A 19,534-nucleotide genomic window follows, 5' to 3' on the forward strand; every position below is an offset into this window, starting at 1 on the left:
CCAAAGACAACCACAGGGCTCTGTGGGCGTCAGGAGTCGACACCGACTCGACGGCACACTTTACCTTTTACTTTAAAAGCTGCAAGTATCTAGCATTGGTTGTGCCTTTGTGTGAATGCTCTGTTTACAGTATGGGAAAACTTCACACACTGATCACATTTCTAAAGATCACTCTCCCTGTCTTTCTGTCTTTAAAAAAAATTCCTTGGCAGGAATTCCACAGGTGAAACAACCAAAATACACATACATACACACATTCTGCATTCCCATTTGGAGAAGGTCTGTGCCTTTTGAACTTCTGCCTGTCGTGCATTGGACACAGGAGCCCTGTGGGCTGGGTGGGGAAGTGACACACTGTTGTTTGTTTTTAAGGCCAGGATCTGTTCCGCTTTTACTTGTGTTCCATTGCAGACTTCATGCCGAGTGGCAAAGGGCTGCGGGAAAAACCCAGCAAGCTTTCGAGCTTGCTTAATGTATGTGCGTGCCTGCATCCATAAGGGGGCAGATGGCTGTAAACCGCAGTTGCTTCCCTGTAGCACGCTAGGGCAAAGGTTTCCTGGAAATTCCCACACAGAGGGTAAACCTGCTTCCCTCACCTCCTCCAAACCTTGTCAAAACTCCCTTTCCTCGCCATCTTCAGCTTGATTCCCACCACAAGATTCCCTGCCACTGCCCTCACTGCCTGGTTTGTCAAGCTCAGCCAATCCGCTCCTTCCCTCTTTGTCTGCTTCAGAAACAAATTGCCCCATTTAAAGTCACTGAGTGTGTTCCTCTTAGAGACAACTCTTCTCAGTGGCTGACCCCCATGCCCCTTTATGAAATCCCTCCCTCCCGCTACAGACTCGCCTAAGTCCCAGCGTTGTTAAAGGACAAACACATGCCGTGAGAAATTGTGTGCTCGCACCTCCCAATTAAAAATAAAGTGCACACTCAAGAGCTTGAAATTCACACACACTCCAGTGCAGATAACATGATGGCATTGGGGTGAGGAAGGGGGAAGATTTAATCCTCCTTTTTCTTATGCTATTTCCTTGCCAAAATCCAATTCCCTCAAGCTGTTGTTAGCCCCTGTTATGGAAAAACAACAAATATTCCTACTGTGTCTATCTTTCTTCACCACCCGTCCCCTTTACTCCTGGCGTAATAGCAACTGCAGGGATGGGGCATTCTGATCATGGAAGAAAAGGTGGACATCCCCCTCTGCCTTTGCCCCAATCTAATTCCTGCCCCCCTCCCGCTGCCACCATTTGTTTCTGTGGAGTTGGAATCGGTCGGGAATCTCCTGTCTCACATTTGGTTTTAAGATTACTTGTTTGGGTTGGCCCCGAGCACTCAGAACAAAATCTAGAAAAGCGGAGGAAATAGCAGCAGCGTTGGTGAGATTCCATTCTGTCTGGTGTTGTGTGTGCATGTATTTCCTTTTGCTATCTCCACCAGTCAACACAACATGAGCAAACTACCAAAAACAAAACAGAACCCCAAAACACAAACAAAGCCTCACTCCTCTTTTAGGATGCTCTGCCACCCATCACAAAGAAAAATGGCTCACTGGACAGGAGTGTCTCCCCAAATCCGATGCTGATGCCAGGCTGCTCTGCTGCCTGGCTATCCCTGGGGACTTGGTACAATCTCACTTGCAAACTGTACCAACTGGAGCCACTTTTTAATTTTGTCTGAGCAATCCCCACAAGAGGCTGCAATTAGAATCACACCTATGGCACAATATTCCCAGCACAGACACGTCCAGTTATGCATGTGTTAAAAAGCCAACACTAAACCTCCGTTTTGGTCCCACTGACAGAGGGAGATTCCTGTGCTTTCCCGAATGCTATCTGTGACCCCTGCCCTTTCCTTTCCATCCACTCCCCCTTGCTAGCGTCTGTGTCTGAACTCTTTCACCCCAGCCAGCCCTCCCTTTCTGCATGTGCATTTTTGGTTTAGTTCTTTTTGCTGCTTCTTCTGATGCTCGCAGATTCAGTTCCTGAACCAGCCGCTCCGGTTTAGTTTGTTATTAACTTTCCCCACCCCTTTGGGGTGGCTGGCAACTTCTCTGCAGCTCAAAGACGCCTCCTTCGGCCGGGGAGGAGGTTGGTTCTGGGGCTGAAGGCAAGTGGGTGGTGGGGAGGGAGGCGCCCAGTTGCCGTGCGGCCCCCAGAGCTTCCAGCTTCCCCCACTGCATGACTGTAGCAGCATCGGCACGCACAGCTGTTGTGCCCCAAGACCACAAGCCTGTGTGTGGTGTGTCCTACTGTTTCTGCAGGAAGCCCAAACCAGGAAGTGAAGCAGCAAAGTTTATCAGAACCCAAACAGACGGGCGGCGATGGCGCAGTTTCAGCGCAGAGTTTGGCTCCTGGCTGTGTCCTTGGCCGTGACGTTCCACATCACCCAGGCAGGTGAGTCAAACCACAGCTTACTCTCTAAAGTGTGTTGGTTCATGTTTTCTGCCTCACATGGGGAAATCCTCACCAGTAATACACATTTCCTGGGAAGGCTGCCACCCTTCTGAACTGGCCTTGCTCCTGCGCCTTGATAACAGCAGCTTGGCACACACGGGTTTAGCAGTGAAACCTTTCTCAGCATGGAGCTAGGTGGTGGTGGGGAGTTCCACCTGTTTGTTTTCTGCGTTTCTGGTCGTCAAAGACCCAGGAGCAGGGCCAGTAAAAGGAGGAAGCAACCTTCGTTCCCAGGCTTACAAAGGTGTAGCCTTACTTCTATGAGATTGGGAGAGCTTGTGAGATGGAAGAGGGAACAGTCTGAGCTAGAATCGGGCTTAAACAGGAGTTTGTGATTGTCAAAAGGAAAAGTAGACCACGGGTTGTTTGATCCCTGGTGTTATGTAGTATCTAGGAGACTGAGCAGTGACTCAAGAAGTCTAAAGTTCAAGTCTCAGCTCTGTCGTGAACTCACTAGCTGGTCTTAAACAAGCCACTCTTGCCCAACTTCAAGCCTGTATTTGCAATGTGCAGCTAATCATACTCACTTACCTTACAGGATTGTTGGGAGGTTTACAAAAAGTATGTATTTGCATACATTATCAGCATTACTCAAGGATTGGGGGGCTTGAGCCAGTTGCATATGAAGCTGCCTTCTACTTCTTCAGATCATGGATCATTATCTAGCTCCGTGTTTTATTTCTTCTTTCTGGCTTGTTGTTTTGAACTTATAAACCACTTTGGACTTTTTTGCTTTCACTGACTAGCACCAGCTCTCTGGGGTTTTAAACAGGGATCTTGTCCAGTCAGTGGTGAATGGAAGGCACTTTGCACATGCTTCGTGTCTCCTGAAGTTGAGCCAGGGTGTTTGAAACAAGTGATTGGGTTGAGACCCTGGGATCTCCAAAGCTGAGCCTGCAGAAATGGGTCTGAGAATGGGACCCAGCAATGAAAGCAAATTAGACCAACGTGTTTACAGTGTCAAAATAAGGAACGGGAAAGAGAAAATGGGGAACAAGAAAGTGCAAATGACAATGCATGCCAAGTCATAACCAGCACAGGGTTTAGGGCTAGTTGACTCAGGTTACTGGGGAACGGATAAGATTGTTATGCTCACTCCATCCCTCCACCTTCGTAATTTCAGGGTCCCCCATCATCCGCCTGAATGACCAGGAGGGCTCTATTCTCGAGGGCAGCAACGTGACTCTGGAGTGCTTGTCGGATGAAGAAGGGGAGGACTTAAGTGGATTCACCTTCCAGAGATACTCCAAGGTCAGGCAGCAGAAGGATCCTACCGCCTCCAGGGCCAAGTTGTCTGTGACGGCCTTGCTACCTATTTGGGAGAGCTGGGAAGGGTTCCTTGCTTAGTAGGCAACAGTACAGTGCCTTACATTAGGCTGCTAAATCAGCACTGCCTAGAACAACATTCCCAGATGTTGTTGGACTACAACTCCCATCATCCCCAGCCACAACGGCCTTTGGTTCCCGACCTTGGGTCTCCAGATGTTGTTGGGCTACAACTCCGATTTGGCCTTTGGCTGCTGTGGCTGGGGATGATGGACGTTGTAATCCAGCAGCACTTGGGGCCTCAAGATTGGGGAGCCCTGTTCTAGAACATGCAAGTCAACCGCATGTGGCCCCTGAGGACCAGGGACTTGAACAGTCCTCAGGAAATCCTGGGCATGGTAGAACAGTGAGTGGACCGGAGGATAGGAGGGATCCCCAACGGACACCTTGGTGCCTCACCCAGCCGCAGTTCCCAGAATGCTTTCGGCAAAGTCCCCGCTGCTAAAATGTTACAGGACTAATTTAAGGTTGTCGTGTAAACAGAGCCTTTTGTGTAAACAGAGCCTTTTGTTTGATAGAAGACAAGAGGCAAGGCAGAGGTCGGAGCCTGAGAATAACAAGCAAGGATTAAGGGAGGATGTGGTAGGGCAGAGTCACATGATGGCACAGGCATGTCTGCACAGTCAAGTTGGAACCAGTTTAGCTGTGGTTGCTGCCTTCAAAGAAGCCGGGGAATTGCACCGCAAAGGCCCGATGCCCTCAGGAGCTTCCTGGGGCTGGCAGGAGCATTCCGAGGCAGGTCAAATCGGTTAGGAGATTCCAAATGGGAAGCAGGAGTGAGGCAGCAGGCAGGTCAAACGAAATGCTCCGCTCAATACATTTTTAAAAGGCTTGCTTAAAACAAGCAGGATCCTCTCTTATTTTAGCGGGGGGGGGGTTAGGGGATAGCGATCCTGATAGAGACCACAGGGATAGTGTTGCCATGCCCCCCGGGATTTCGGGTTTCACCCGGATTTTAAGCATCTCACCCCCAGATTGCTTAACCCACCCAGATTTGCCCGCATTTCAGCTTGCTTGCTTGCTTTTTTTAAAGCTAAGCTCTAGCTTAGTTATGGAGCAAAACATGCAGTCTCTCTTCTGCTCAAAGATGATGTTTGAGCCAATTTACATAATATGCAAATTAGGCACCCGGATTTGGAAAGCCAGAACATGGCAATCCTCCCCAGGGGAGGGGAGCTCTTTCCCCTTGCCAGAAATCCCCCCTCCACCAGCTACAGTTTGCACCCAAAGCACTGATATTCAGGAAGAGCCTGTGTGAGGGAAAGGGGGTTAGTCAGAGCAGGTTGAGAAAGAAAAGGGGAATATAGGAAGGGAGAGTTTTCTGTTGCTTGTCTTCTCAGAATCTAGAGTCGACGATAATAATAATAATAAACTTCATTTGTTAGCCACTCCCATTACAAATTGTTCTCTGGGCGGCTTACGACACAACATTAAGACATGAGGGTTTGTATTGATGAATTGTATACTTGTTTGTTTATTGGTGGGTTGTATATTTATTTATATGTATTCATTGCATTTTTATACCATCAAAATTAACCATCTTTTTGACATACCCAAAGGAAGCTAGTCACGGTTGGATCCCATTAAAATTAATAGGACTTAAGTTAGTCACAGCTCGTTGATTTTGATAGTGTTTAGTCACGACTAACACTCTTTGGATACAACCCAGTGTGTGATGGGGATGATTGTTACCAAGATGACATCTGTTTAGTTCTTTTACAACTGTCTCTGCCTTTTCCGGAGTCTGAGGTAAAACGTCTACCTGGATCTCTCTCTGTCAGGGCATGACAGTATTGATTTAGAGTACTTTGTAATGTCAACAGGGCCTTTGGTTTGATTGACAGGACATGAGTAAAATTAGACATCAACATTGAGCTTAAAACCGGTTTCGGTGTAGTGGCTTCCCTCAAACAACTTGGGGAATTGTGTTTGTGCAAGGCTGTTGAGAGTTCTTTATTAGGGATGGTATACTGAAACACAATTCCCAGAATCCCTTGGTTGGGAGCTATGACAGTGAAATGGGTTTCTCATGTAGACCTGCCTCTATGAAGAGATAAGGTAGTTAAGTACATAGGAAACTGCCCTTATACCAGGTCAGATCACTGGTCATAGGAACATAGGCAGCTGCCATATACTGAGGCAGACAATTGGTCCATCTAGCTCAGTATTGTCTACCCAGACTGGCAGCAGCTTCTCCAAGGTTGCAAGCAGGAGTCTTTCTCAGCCCTGTCTTGGAGACGCTGCCAGGGAGGGAACTTGGAACCGTCTGCATGCAAGCACACAGGTCTCTTCCCAGAGCGGCCCCATCCCCTAAGGAGAATATCTCACATGTAGTCTCCCATTCAAATGCAAACCAAGGCAGGCTCTGCTTAGCAAAGGGAACAACTCATGCTTGCTACCACAATACTGGCTGAGTATTGCTAGATACTCTACAGAATCTACCCTGACTGGCAGCAGCTCTCCAAGGTTTCAGGCAGGAGTCTCTTCCAGCCCTACCGGGGACTTTTACACAAAGCAGGCTAAAGGTAAAGTGTGCCTTCAAGTCAGTGTCGACTGCTGATGCCCACAAAGCCCTGCGGTTTTCCATCAGTCGAGTACAGGAGGGGGGTTACCCTTGCCTCCTCCCACACAGTATGAAACGATGCCTTTCAGCACCTTCCTATATTGCTGCTGCCTGATACAGGAGTTTCCCATAGTCTGGGAAACATACCAGCGGGGATTCGAACTGGCAACCTCTGGCTTGTTGGCAAGTCATTTCCCTGCTGCACCATTAGGTGGCTGTGAGTTTATGGGGAGGCTTTACTGTGAACTCAAAGTTGTCCCAAAAACCCAACACAAATAGTGGTTTGTTTTTTTACCCCAGATATAAATCGGGCTACACTCTCACGCACAACGAAACCCCCGAATTGTGTGTGAAGTGCTCCCTGATAGCCCACAGGGACTTTGGGGTAAATCTGGCCAAGATGTGAACTCACCCCCTCCATTCCGGAGGAGATGCGAGCTGAAGGGCCTCAAAAGCCCTGTGTGGAAACCTTCCTGGAGCTGCTGCCAGGGACTCAAGCTGGGACCTTCTGCCCGCAGTTCTGGGAAGGCTTTGCTACACCCCGTTTCCTCAGTCTTTGACTTGAGTTGGGACTGGATGATAAAGGGGGCAAAGGCTGACAAAGAGCTCCAGGCAGGTGGACTGGATTGGGAGAGAAAGAGAAAGCAAGCTGGAAGGGCCCTAGCTCAGTGGCACAGCACATGCTCTGTGTGCCAGGGCATCTGGGAAGAGCATCTTGGGTCCAAGTTCCTTCCCTGGCAGTATCTCTCCTGCCTGCAACCTTGGAGAAGCCGCTGCCAGTCTGTGCCGACAATACTGAGCCAGATGGACCAGTGGCCTGAGTCAGTCTCTGGCAGCTTCCTCTGTTCCAAGGTCAGCCCTGGCATGTCTGCTTCGAAGAAAGGCCCCGGCCTGCCTGGGACCTTGGTGAGCTGCTGCCAGTCAGAGCAGCTTAGCCCAAGGCTCTCAAGTGGAGCAGCTGCTTCTCTGCGGCTGAAGACGAGTAAAGCAGAGATTAACACCAATTAGCACCTCCAAGTGGCCACCAGGGAGCACTGTGCTGCAGGAAGTAGAACCAGAGTCCCTGCGTTTACAGCAGTACATCAATGCTGCGTGATACTAGGATTTTATGGCTTTCGCCGTATGGAAATATATCCTGGAATTACCTGTGCCAATTCAGCAAGCTCTATCTGGCCCCTCTTGTTTCCTCCCTTGAGCGACTGCACCTATGCAGCAGCGACTAAGGCCTCTGAATTGCCACATGCCTTTCTTCTAGAATCACAACCCAGCGTTTCATAATCGCCGTGGCTTCGCTCAAAGCATCGCAGCATTGACTAAGCCGCGCTGACATGCACTGAAGTCTGTGCAGCTGTAGCTTTCCTGGAGTGACCGGCGCTGTGCTCGGGAAAGGGGCTTTTGCTCCCGTTCCCAGTTAATTTGAAAGTTAGGCACCAGGGCAGCGTCTCGAGTAGGGTTGCCATGTCCCCTGGAATTTCGGGTAGCCCCCAGATTTTGGCTCCTCCCCAAGCTGCTAAATTCCACCCAGATTTACACGGATTTCAGATGCGCTGCCCAGATTGCCCGGATTTTACCCAGGATCCATGGGAGGGCAGAGGAGGAGGGGGAAGTATACAAATCTGTCAAAGAAAGAAAGAAAGTGCAAATTAGTTGCCGCCTAATATGCAAATTAGGCCTCCCAGATTTGGGGAGCTTGCAGATGGCAACCCTAGTCACAAGGCAATGAAAAACGTGAGGTGTTTTCCCTCCCTCCTGCAGTGGCTCAAGTCCTGGATCTCTTTGGATCAAGTGAACCAGCTGCGCTGTCTGTTTTATGACGTCACTGTGAACCGCGATGACGGGCATCTCCTCCTGACCATCGGCAACCTGCAGTCGTGGCACACCGGGCTCTACCGCTGTGTTAGTTCCAACGCTAACACAGTGAGTGCCAATGATAGTTCCAGCGCTACCAACGCCTCCTTCTCCAGAGAGCTGGACGTACAAGTGGAGTGTATGTGGGGTTTCTTTCTATGGCCACCAGTGGGCAGGGGAGAAGTGGTAGATATCCGATGAGGAGGACCACTATTCCTTCTGACAGGGATTTCCAGACATGGTTCACTACAACTCCCAGCATCCCCAGCTGTAGTGGCCTTTGCCTGGGGATTGTGGGAGTTGCAGTCCACAGCATCTGGGAATCTGTTAGAGGGAGCACTGATGAGGACTAGGAACTTGTAATATCACTAGGCCTCAATGCAGGGTAAACCTGCCTCAGGGATCTGAAATAGTTGCTGTAAGACAGCAGGTATCCAGTAACAAAATAAGGAGCCCGAGGGCCAGTCCGAAAAGCGCATAAAGTATTGGCCTAGGGGCAATGGTGGAAGAGAACTCTTACTGTTGGTCCTGGGCATCGTTCTGCCTTTCAGCCACACATATTGAGCAGGAGCACCACCCTTGCTTGAAAGAAACATGTACGAAATAATATAGAAGAGCATCTCCGAGGGCCTTTCCCTTCCTGATAGGCCACCTCCAGTTGCAGGAGAGCAACAGCAAGAGAGAGGGCATGGCCTCAACTCCTGCCTGTGGGCTTCTCAGAGGCATCCAGTGGGAAACAGGCTGCTAGACAAGATAGGTCGTGGGCCTGATCCATCAGGGCTTTCCTTACGTTCCTGCTCTTACCCTGAGCACCTTCAGCCTGTTCTGTGTTCTTGGCATGGGGCATAGCTTCCTTCCAGCACAGCAGGTAGAGTGCCCAGACAGGGTGAGCCGCGGCACCACTCTTTATCAGGAATCAAGCAGCACCCAAGGCTCCCCGGATGGCATTCTGGGCCCATGGCACTTTGGAAACGTAAAATATTTATCCACTGTAGTGGTACAGTTGACATGGCAAATGCTACTGTTGCATGTTTGCTGGTATTCTGTACCTGCTTGCTTGCATTACAGGCCAGTGCTGGGGGGTGCATTCTTCCACTTGCCTTCCTAATGGAATTGCAAGGATAGGAGTCCTTTAGCAATGTTCTCCACCCATTAGCAACATATCACTATTCATCAGATAATAAAGCACAAATTGAAGCTCAGCCCGCCCCATGTCACTGCCCACAGCCTGGGCAAGAAAGGCAACCAGAGCGACACTTGGAAAAGCATATTCTCCAATGCTTTGCCAGAATGGGTGAGAATAATTCCTGTTCTCCGAATTAAATTATTCTCTGAATTATTCTCACCCATTCTGGCAAAGAATGGGAGAATATTCATTTTCCAAGTGTAGAGCAATTGCCTAAGCTAGAGCGAGGACCGGCGAGGCAGCAGACAGGCTGCTGGAGAGTAAGAGTAGAGACTGGAACTGGAGCACGGCTGGGATCGGGAACCAGAGAGGAAGGCAGCAGCAAGCTTCCAAGGAGCGTCTCAGGTTAAGCTATTGCACTGGCAAGTGTCCGGATGCAAGTGGAAGATTGATCTGGGAGCAGGAAGCTCGTCCTCTTCCTGGAATTAGCTTGGCCCTGATCTGAGACCTGCTCCTACACTTGCTTTTCCCACCTCCCAGGTAAGCCTCTTAGAAGGTAGCCTTGGTCAGCCAAGTGGGCACTCCTCCACTGGTCCTGAATGTTGGCCTGCATCTGACCCCACCTTTGTTCTTGGAGTCCCAGGGCAGCTAAGGAGGGCCTGAGGCAAGGTGTCATCCCCTGAGATTTCAGGCTTCTCCTGAGGGGCCAGCTCTGGTCACTGCAGGATTGTGGCCATGGCCAGGAGCTCCTGTAGGCGCCTCTTCCTCCTCAATAGCAGAGGCTTCATTAGAGTCCAGGTCAGACAGGGTCCTGACACACCTGGGTATCTCCTGAGTGGGTCACCGCAGCTCTGGCAGAAATGGAAGAGGGCCAGTTCCTGCACACAGTTTAAAGCATCTCTTGGGGACTTATCTACTCTACAGGTGGGAGCTGTTTGACTAGTAATTCCTTCTTGGTTGAGAATCCTGGGAATTCTCTGCACCCATGCTAAGCTATATAGTTCTCAGGATTCTTGGTGGGGCCATGACAGTTAAGCTGGTGTAAAACCAATCTAGGTTTGTCATGTAGATCTGCCAAGAATTCATGAGTTTGTTTTTCTCTCTCCTGTCCCAGATCTCCACGGCATCTTCCTAACTCGTTCAAACACCTGGTGCGGGACAGTTGGGGATTCTGTCACCGTGCTTGAAGGCTCTGACCTGGAACTCATATGTTCAGCAGATGCCTCACAGACCCCAGACTACCAGTGGCAAAAAGAGGTGAGACCTTTAGAAGGAAGACAAATGAGGGGGCCCAGCCTTTTCGTCTTCTGTTTTAAGAAAGCTATGGGAGCTTTGGCTAAAATTGGGGGAAATTCAAGTGCTGAACCAGGAGGGGGGTGGGGGTTATGAAGAGCCTCCATACTGTTTTCCCTGTCGTGAGCACTGAAGGAACAAGGCAGTCTCTCCTGCAAAAAGTGAGCAGAGAGGCTTTCAGTGCTGTGGAGGGAGAGAGCGTCTTGCACCCTGGAAACTGAAAGACATTGTGCCCCTGGGGGAAAGCAGAGACCTCCCAAGGCTTGAACTAATTTAGGTCTGTGTCAAACACTTGCTTGCTCTTTTTCCCCCCAAGATGAAAGCAGTGCTTTTGTGGGGGACATATTTCCAGGAATCCTCCTTTGTTCACTGACTGTTTGCTATATTTCCCTGATCTGCTGCTGTTTTGGCACCACTGAAGAGGGGGGATACCTGGGTTGTTTCCTCCCTGCCCCCCCCCCCCGTTGTCCTTTCCCAGCCCAGCTTACTTTCAGGACTCCTCATGAGCAACTGTAGAAAGTTCTCTACTGCTGTTCTCTCTTTAGAACAAGCCAGGATTTGCCATGACAGCCAAACCCAGTCAGTCCTGGTTTGTTCCAGCCTGAATTTCTGAACAAGCCAGGATGTGGTTCAGTCCAAGGCTCAGTTCAATCCCACATTCAGCTTACTTTAAACAGAAACAGGACACTTCTGCCCCTCGAACATGAAGGGGAGCCCTCAAACTCAAGACCCACAGACAGCACAGGGAATTCAGGTTAAACTCTGGTTCCCTGAGATGCTTGAGCCAAACAGCTGCCTTGGGCCTGACTGAGGGGGAAATGCGATTACAAGGACAAATATTTATATATTGCTTTTCAACCAATCTTCAAAGTGGTTTACATAGAAAAATAAATAAATAAGATGGATCCCTGTCCCAAGGGGGCTCTCAATCAAAACAGAAACACAAGGTAAACTCCAGCAACACCTCCTGGAGACTGAGATGCTGTGCTGGGCCAGCTTCTCTCCCGCTACTAAACAGGAGAGAATCTCCACTTTACAAGGTGCCTCTTTGCTCAGTTAGCAGCAGCAGATTAAAATGGGTGGCGAATCGGCCGGAGGGGAGTTAAGCACTGCTCGGCCTGCAGCTGCACTGCCATTGTGTGGCAAACGTGGGGTGTGGAGCCCTCTGCTTGACCTCCGTATGTTTTCTGTCCTGACGAGTGAGTGCAAAACCACTGGCATGACCGACAGCCATTTTCATGTGGCTACAACTTAATTTGACGGCATCGGCACTGAATGACTGGAATAGGTTATGCTCCTAGGATTTCGGCGTTTGCTCTTTCATCTTGACCGCTGCCATCATGCCTTGTTTGGTCCTAAGCCCTGACACCATGGGAAACAGATTCTGGGATGGAGGCCTGGCTCCCAGGAAGACTTGGACCTCCTGTCCAGCATTTAACCCCCTCTTTCTCCACCAGGGAGATGACTGGATTTCCATGACCAACACCTTGACCATTACCAAGGCAAGCCAGGAGGATTCTGGAACCTACACCTGCCAAGCCTGGCATCCTACCTTGCGCCAGCTGACCCAGAGCAAATCAATCAGTGTGTTTGTGGAGAGGAGTCAGCGTGCATTTACACTAGGTAAGCGCCCTTTGCCAGCATCCTTCTGCTTGATTCTCCAGTGTGCCTGGAGGTCAAAATCTAAGCCCTGGAGGACCTTGCAAAGACCCTTGGCTGTCTTGGGTTTGAGAGACAAGGCATACTCTCTATCCACTTTCCCTAGACTGTTCTGTGATTTTTATAAACTCCTCTCATCTTTTCCCTAAACAAGTCCTCCAGCCACAGAAGGTTCTGGGCCAGATCGGATGATTGGACCCTCACTCTGTAGGGGGTGTGCACTCCATGCTGATGCTCTGTCTTTCTTGTCCCGCTTTCCTCCAGAGTCCGTGATGTCGCTCAGCACCCCGATGTTGGCCCTGGCCGTGGCACTGCCAGCTGTGCTGCTGCTCTTAGTGGTCCTGGTAATTGCCATCCTCATTCCCCGTCATCGGGCAGCCGCCAAGAAGAAAGCAGCTCCGTGAGTACTTTGTAGTCCTAGTCCTTAGGGGTCTTCAGGGCAGTGCCAAATCTCTTTTCAACCCTGAAATTCTCTCTTGCAGGGATGTGCCCACTTGGGTCCCTCAAATTCTGCTGGACTACAACTCCCATCATCCCTTGGCCTTTGTGGCTGAGGATGATGGGAGTTGTAGTCCAGCAATATCTGGGGGGCTGAGTTTGAGAACCCCTGCTGTCTTGTAAACTATGGCAGGTACTTTGCTTTAAAAAAGATGGGTCAGAAGTTTCCCTGCTTGGGATGCATATATACCAGCTCCACCTCAGGCTTTGTTAGTCTCTACTCAAGTCTTTCCATGGGCTTAATCAATTTAGCGGGGGGCACTTCACACATGACAAGCCGCATGTGTGGACTTGAACAAGAGGACTCTTCCTTCATAGAGCTTTTATTTCGGCCCATGCCAGTTCAAGCCGAGTCTGGTTCACTCTTCACATGATGGCGAAGACAAAATGTAAGCGTGGCTTGCTGTGGGATTCACACGCCTTTTCTCTCTCGCCTTCTCACCCTCTACAGGGAAGAATCTGGCCAGCGCACTCCCATCTACAAAGGCAGCCTGGAGTCTGTGCCTTCTGTTGTGGCAGATACACACCCCTTGGTGATGTAATGAGGAAAACAGGTGGGTAACGCAGCACAGGTGGATTCTCTCCCCCCCACACACACTTCTGTTCATCCTGGAATATTAAGGAGAAGGCACGGGGATTCTTGATGATCCTTCACATTCAGTATCCACTCTAGAGTCTAAAAAACAGCCCAGACTCTGGGGACTGGAAACCAGAAGTGGCACTCAGGCTTCAGTGGGGTTGGGACTTCTTAAGTTCCTCTGCTGAGGGTTTTCCAGGTGCTAAGATTTCACAGTGCCCTCCACTGCCAATGTTGTCAACCTTTCTTTTCTTTTCATCTCCCCAGGGTGAAATGGAGATTATTTTTTTCTTGTCATTTCCAAGATCCAGCTTCTTCTGAAACTATGGGATGGTGGGGATGTCATCACTGTACTGTGACTGGTTGTTTTTGTATATGTGTCTTGGGGGGGGGGGGCGTTATCTGTTTTGTAGAAGTGGGCAAGATGAAGGTGTTGGGGCTGTGGGTGTGGGGGGGGGGAGTAGGGAAGTCGGGTGTATGTAATTTTGTTTGCTCTGAAATAGCTGCTTCCTTGCAATTCTCAGCTTCCCTTCACAAGGGTGAACTTTATCATCGGCCTGTGGGTTGCCCTTTGACCCCTGCCTGTCCTACACTCAGCTGGATTGTACCTTTTTAAGTGCTTTTACCTACATTAAGCTGATGAAAGGAAGGCACAGAGCCTCGGCACTAGGGCGTGCTTTACAGGACTTAAAAGAATAAGAATAATTCTGACTCCTTCGTACTACTATCATGTTTGTTTGTCTGATATAAAATTCTTCAATGAAATCCTCAGAAAGCAAAGATGGGCAGACCAAAAACGGAAATTAATGCTGTACTGACTGCTGAATGCTGGATGATCTCTCTCCCCCCTCCCCCTTGTGACTTTTGGACTGCTCCTTCATCCTGCCATCAGAGCACCGACGGCTGCTGGACTTTCGCTCTTGTAACAGCAGGCCCCGGATTTCTGGCTAAAACTGCAAGCCCTGCAAAAACAGGCTTTGGGGTGAGCTCATCTACTATGGGGGTATCTGCCCTGCTGGAAAATATAACCCAGACGGATGCTTTCTCTTACACCTTCCTCCTCTGCAGCCCTGCACCGAAATCCAGAGCTTTTTGGACGGGGCTCTGTGCTAGCTCCGAGGCGAGAAACCAGCGATGTGCCTTGAATTGCAGTTGTGCTTTGCTGTTTTTTGCATGCCAACACGTGGTGTAAGGAGAAGTGGGCGTATATCATGGCTGTCTCTGCGGCATGCAGTTTAAATGTCCCCCCATCCAGCACTTGCTTTCATCAGAATAAAAAATAACAAGATCTCGCAACGGTGGCTGTTTGGAGCATGCGGCATTCGGTTTCCCCCTTTTCTTCTCTTTTATAACCAGCCTTCTCCATGGGACCCAAGGGGCAGATAAACCAACCCAAGCCGACGACAAGCACTGTGCAGCACTCTCCACTTCTGCCAAAACTGGAGCTATAAAAGACCTCTCTTGGAAATTAAGTCCTAATTTTAAAAAAAGAAACCCATCATCCCCTCTATCTATGTATATGTCAGGGGCTGTGCCTCTACATCATTTGAAATCGGTGGTCCTACATAACTAACCCCAGAGCAGAGAATGGACGGGATGGTGCTGTGCTAAAGCAGAGAGGCAGAGCCCTTGCTGTTCTGTGGGTACCCAGTGCTGCTGCTGCTGCTGCTATTCTTCCCCAGAAGTTTGCCTGTCATCCACTTGGGGTCTCGCACATGGTACCCATATTTGCAGTTGACGGTAATGTTTTGTGGTGGAAAAGTGTATCCAGCCAGAGAAACCTGGGAACAAAGTCAATGCAGAGGAGGAAAATCCAGCTTTTTCACTGCTCTGCCTGAGCTTAGCTCCTGGCAGGGCCATATGCTCTCCATCACACCTGCACTATTGGATTTAGAAGGAACGTCTTGTTCCCATTAGGGCTGGGTTAACTATGGGGCATAGCCTTGGACAGGGGGCACATAGTAGAGGGCATTTCCCCAGACCAGAGCATAGCTTGCAGTAATAACGGCATAATGCTAGCTGCCAGGAACTACAAAACAAAAGCACAGCCTTCAATACACTTTAGTGCTGTTAAGTTAATGCTAATGCAGTTTGAGTGGAGCTATGGCTGATGACAGGGGACACTGAAAAAGAGGCAAGGCTCTTGTCAACATGGATAAGAGAGACTACTTAATGTCACCACTCTACTTCTTTCTCCTGCCATGACCTCATCTCCCTAATTCTCATACAGCCTCACATAGGGCGGTGGCTCAGTTAGCAGCCCTCTTGTGATTTGCTCCTCTGGATTTCCCCAGGACACAGGGCCTCCATGGCCCCATCAGGTGCTATCTGGTGTAGAGAGTCACCTCACCGGCTGCCAGAAATGAGGCTGTGCACACTAACCAATGAAAACTGCTATGAAAGCCTACACCGCTTCACTGGAGGGTCTCTGGTCTCCCCCGTGTGCTGGGTTTGGCACTCAACGGGAGGTCAGTGGAGGGTCTCCTCAGGAGTAGGTCAGGCTCTGCAGCAAAGGCCAAAGAGAAGTGGCCATTTTCCCAGATGCATGCAGGAGGTAACCCCCCTGCTCAAAGACACAAGCATCAGCGCAAGGTTGCAATGCAGGATTGTCAACTATCCTGCATTGTCATATATCACTATTTGTGAGCCCCCGCCCTCTGTCTACCACTCCAGAAAATAACTGATCCAGTATGCAATAGTAATAGACAGCTGGCAGGACCTTGGTACTCTCAGCGGCTGTATGTCAGGAAGAAAGTCAACAGGTGCAGCCTCCCCCAGCAAAGAGGTGAAATGATGGAGAGAACGTCTACCTGTTTGGGAGCTCTACCCGAGGAGGGAGAGAAAGAGGTGGGGACCTTGAGCTAAAGACTTGAGATCTATCCGCTTTGCTGTTAAGGGGGAAAGCATCACCACAAGGGACGGAGGTCTCCAACATTCTGCCGGACTAAATGACATGGTGGTCTGCATCACCACTACCCCACCGCTGCCCAGGTCCCTCTTGTCCTACCCTCATCCCACTGCCAATTGAAAGAGGCCACGAGTCCAGACCTCCAAGTTCCATTACTGCCTCCAGGCTCCTAGAAACAAATGTCTTCCCAGAATTTCTTTGGAAGCAGACGCTGGCCAAGTTGGGTTTGTTCTTCAACCCTCCTAAGTTGCGCCCTAAAAATGCTGAGCTCAGATGCGGGGAGAGGGGAGAGAGACAAGAAACACGCAGTGGGTGTTCTCCTTTCCTCACCCACCATCCCTGGTGGGGAGCTGTTTGCAGAGAGAGCAGTCAAAGTTAATGCGGGGTGTAATGCACGTGGCCCGGCCTTCTGAGCTGCCGGGATTTGATGGCTGCCGAGAGGGGCGTTTCCGCCAAGCGTCGGCAGGGCTGCCAGGACCAACAGTCTTGGGCGGCCTTTTGTGGGGCAGGAGAGAGAAGGCACTGACAGCGCAGCTGGAAGGACTTGCTCTTTGCAGCCACGGTTGCCAGCTGGCTTCCAGGCAGAAAAGCCCCTGAGCTTCAGAGGGCTGTGTGACAAGCAGGAATTCAACAGGAGCAGCTAGCTTGCTTTGCTGGGTGCTTCCTCTCTTTGGGAATTGAGCATTTATGGCTTCCTTCCCAAGACTCCTTCAGCTTCCAGGAGGGGGGGCAGTGACAGCAAGCTCAGTGGTCTGCGCCAGGCTATGCTCAAGTTTAGACTGCAAAGCTGGACTTTCAGGTGATGCGAGGGGATTGCCTCAGAGTCACCCGAGAGAGAGAGAGAAATGCTCTTGGAGAATAATCACACATGGCTTCTGCTCCCCACCCTCCAATAGTGGAGCCAAAGCCCATATCAGAAATCAGGACTGCAAACCGGAGCGGAGCTCTAATGGAGTGGAGGGGTTCAAAGAACCCGGGCCCCCAGTTCCCCTAGCAACGCCCCTGACTGCAGATTATAGTTGTGGTGCTGGGTAGCCTCCCCCAGGTTCTCCTCCCCTCCCACAGACAAAGTGGGAACATCACCTCCCCGGCCTCACCTGGCTCCGATGCCGTTCTGTTTCCGAAGGGTACAGCACGTGCTTCCACCCCTCTCCACCAGATGGCACTATCCAAAGCAGATCTTTTTTCTGCACCTGATAACATATCAGGATTTTTTTAAAGAAGTCATCGTTATTTGGTTCACATTAATAAGAGGCAGCCAAAAAAAAGAGGGATTTGTGGTGGGGAATCAAGCCTAGTGCGTCTCTCCTGTACCGGCTTTGAGCCCCTCAGCACTTTGTCTAGTGAACCTGAAACCAAAACGACTCCCTCTGCGTGGAAATGGTCCAGCAAGGGACTTTCCAAGCATTGCAAGAGGCCCTCCCTAGGTCAAGAAGACAACCGTCCAAGCCGCTCCAGAAGCAACACAAACAAGTGGAAGGTTCCACTTGCAACCCCCATGAGAACCATTTACAGGAAAGCAGATCAACAGTGGGCAGGGAAGGAAGGAAGGAGCTGGGTCACGCGGATTTATGGTGAGCCTGAATGTGCCAGACACCCTATGAAAAATAAGGGGGAAACACTGACGGCGCCCCATCAATGCATGGCACTGATCATTCTGATACATCCCTTTGCTCCTTCAGTTTCACTCCTGTGCAGCCTGAAGGATGCCGTGTCTCCTCCCAGTCTTCATTCTTTAATCAAAACCTCCCAAGTATGCATATCTGCACTTACAACATTTACCCTTGCTTCTCCTGCCCACTGTCAAAATTTAGGCTTTGGGGCAGAGACACATGTCTTGCTTGCGTTATTCTGTAAGGTGCCACGTACACAGATGGGGCTTTCGATAGAAGCAGAGAAACCATCAGCAGCCTATCTTCTGGGCAGATCCAAGACACATTCTAGAAGCCCCAAAAGCACCCTTTCAGGAAAGCAAGCCCGGCCACACACACACTCTGCTCAGCATTTAACTCTCTGTTCTTTTAATGCCCTGACAGCAGTCGGGGGCAGGAGGCGGTTGCTGATTGCATTAGATGCCCAATGAAGCCCAAGACCCCAAGGCTGGGAAGACACTCACCTGTTAATGAGCAGAATGAGGCTCGTTAGGAGCAATTTGATTCCTAGATGAGCTTGCTGCCCCGCTGAGCAGACACCATCCGTCTTTGTTCTGCCAGTCGCCGTAAGGTCCGGGATTCAGGGACAGATGGGCCCACTGGCCTCATTCGGAATAGGCAGGAGAGTCCCATGAGGCTGTGGGCCTGGGAAACAATCATGGAGAAAAAGGTGAATCGGAAGAGCAAACAGGGCCTTATGCTGCTCCAGGCGCAGAGCCGACCAAGGCCGCGAGACTGGGATGCCTGGCTTGACCGTTAAGGCGGCAGGCCCACCGGTGTGGCTCAAGGGTGCAAGACATCTGGCTAGAAGCAGACCGTGCCTGCGTGATCTTGAGTGGCAGACAGGGCAGCCATAAATGGGGCTAAGATCCAGAATTGCCTATTGAGGGGGGGCGGGTCGCTAGGCTAAACTTTTCACAATTCAAATCATCACCTGCTTTGGGAAGCCATCCGGGCCGCCAAATGGGGCAGACGAACCAACGGGGCACATGCAGAACATAGCAGGACAATGGAGGTCTTCCAGGAGGAGGCAGGAGGGCCCCCAGTTGTGTTGCAAAATGGGGAAGAAAGACAGGTGGCCTCGATTCAGAAGAGGAGGGGATATGTGAAACAGGCATAGGGCTGTGACCCCGAGTGGGAAATGCCACCTAGAAAGGGACAGAGGGACTGAGGACAAGCTTGCGGGCTTGACAGTGGGCCACCTGTGTCTCTTGTCCTTCCACCAAGGAGCTCAGGTAGTGTACGTGAGCAGCCTCGGCCTTTTCTCCTCACAACACCCCTGTGTGGTAGGTTAGGCGGAGCATGGCCTGGTTCAAGACCTCCCCAGCGGATGGATGTGGACTGATGGTCTGACTCTGGCTAAGGCGGCTTCATACGTTCATAGATCCTGACTGGGCAGGAACCCTGTTTATGCATCAGTACAGACGGAGAACGGCGTCTGGTCCAGGAATGGAAGTGCCAGTTCTGCTGCCTTCCCCTGGTTCGTGGCTCCAGCTACTTGGACAGTGGGTGTAAAAAGAGCTGCAGAGGCAGAATTTATGCCATTTTGTTGAACATTAAAGTCCCCCCACTCCTGCAATTGTTTTAAAATATTTTTTCCGGTAGCTCCCAGTTGAAATGTTTTCCACAAG

The 19,534-nt window shown here is 50.4% G+C and overlaps 1 protein-coding gene across 9 annotated transcripts in view; it reads left to right on the plus strand.

Annotated features, from left to right (window-relative positions):
* LOC128332601 (uncharacterized) overlaps positions 1-14,639 on the plus strand; it is a 28,610-nt gene extending 13,971 nt beyond the window's left edge. For 5 of the 9 annotated variants that reach the window (XM_053267069.1, XM_053267074.1, XM_053267070.1 and 2 more), the window contains 8 exons: positions 2,261-2,393; positions 3,577-3,704; positions 8,098-8,329; positions 10,431-10,573; positions 12,067-12,232; positions 12,533-12,668; positions 13,218-13,320; positions 13,611-14,639. In XM_053267069.1, the coding sequence (XP_053123044.1) occupies positions 2,321-2,393; positions 3,577-3,704; positions 8,098-8,329; positions 10,431-10,573; positions 12,067-12,232; positions 12,533-12,668; positions 13,218-13,308 (969 nt within the window). In that variant the 5' untranslated portion in view covers positions 2,261-2,320 and the 3' untranslated portion in view covers positions 13,309-13,320; positions 13,611-14,639. Of the gene's footprint in view, positions 1-2,068; positions 2,088-2,260; positions 2,394-3,576; positions 3,705-8,097; positions 8,330-10,430; positions 10,574-12,066; positions 12,233-12,532; positions 12,669-13,217; positions 13,321-13,610 lie in introns of those variants that run through there. The other 4 variants (XR_008310695.1, XM_053267075.1, XM_053267076.1 and 1 more) reach the window with 4 other exon arrangements.
* Positions 14,640-19,534: the final 4,895 nt, after the last annotated feature.

The sequence above is a fragment of the Hemicordylus capensis genome, chromosome 7 (assembly GCF_027244095.1).
Source record: "Hemicordylus capensis ecotype Gifberg chromosome 7, rHemCap1.1.pri, whole genome shotgun sequence".
Taxonomy (NCBI): Eukaryota; Metazoa; Chordata; class Lepidosauria; order Squamata; family Cordylidae; genus Hemicordylus; species Hemicordylus capensis.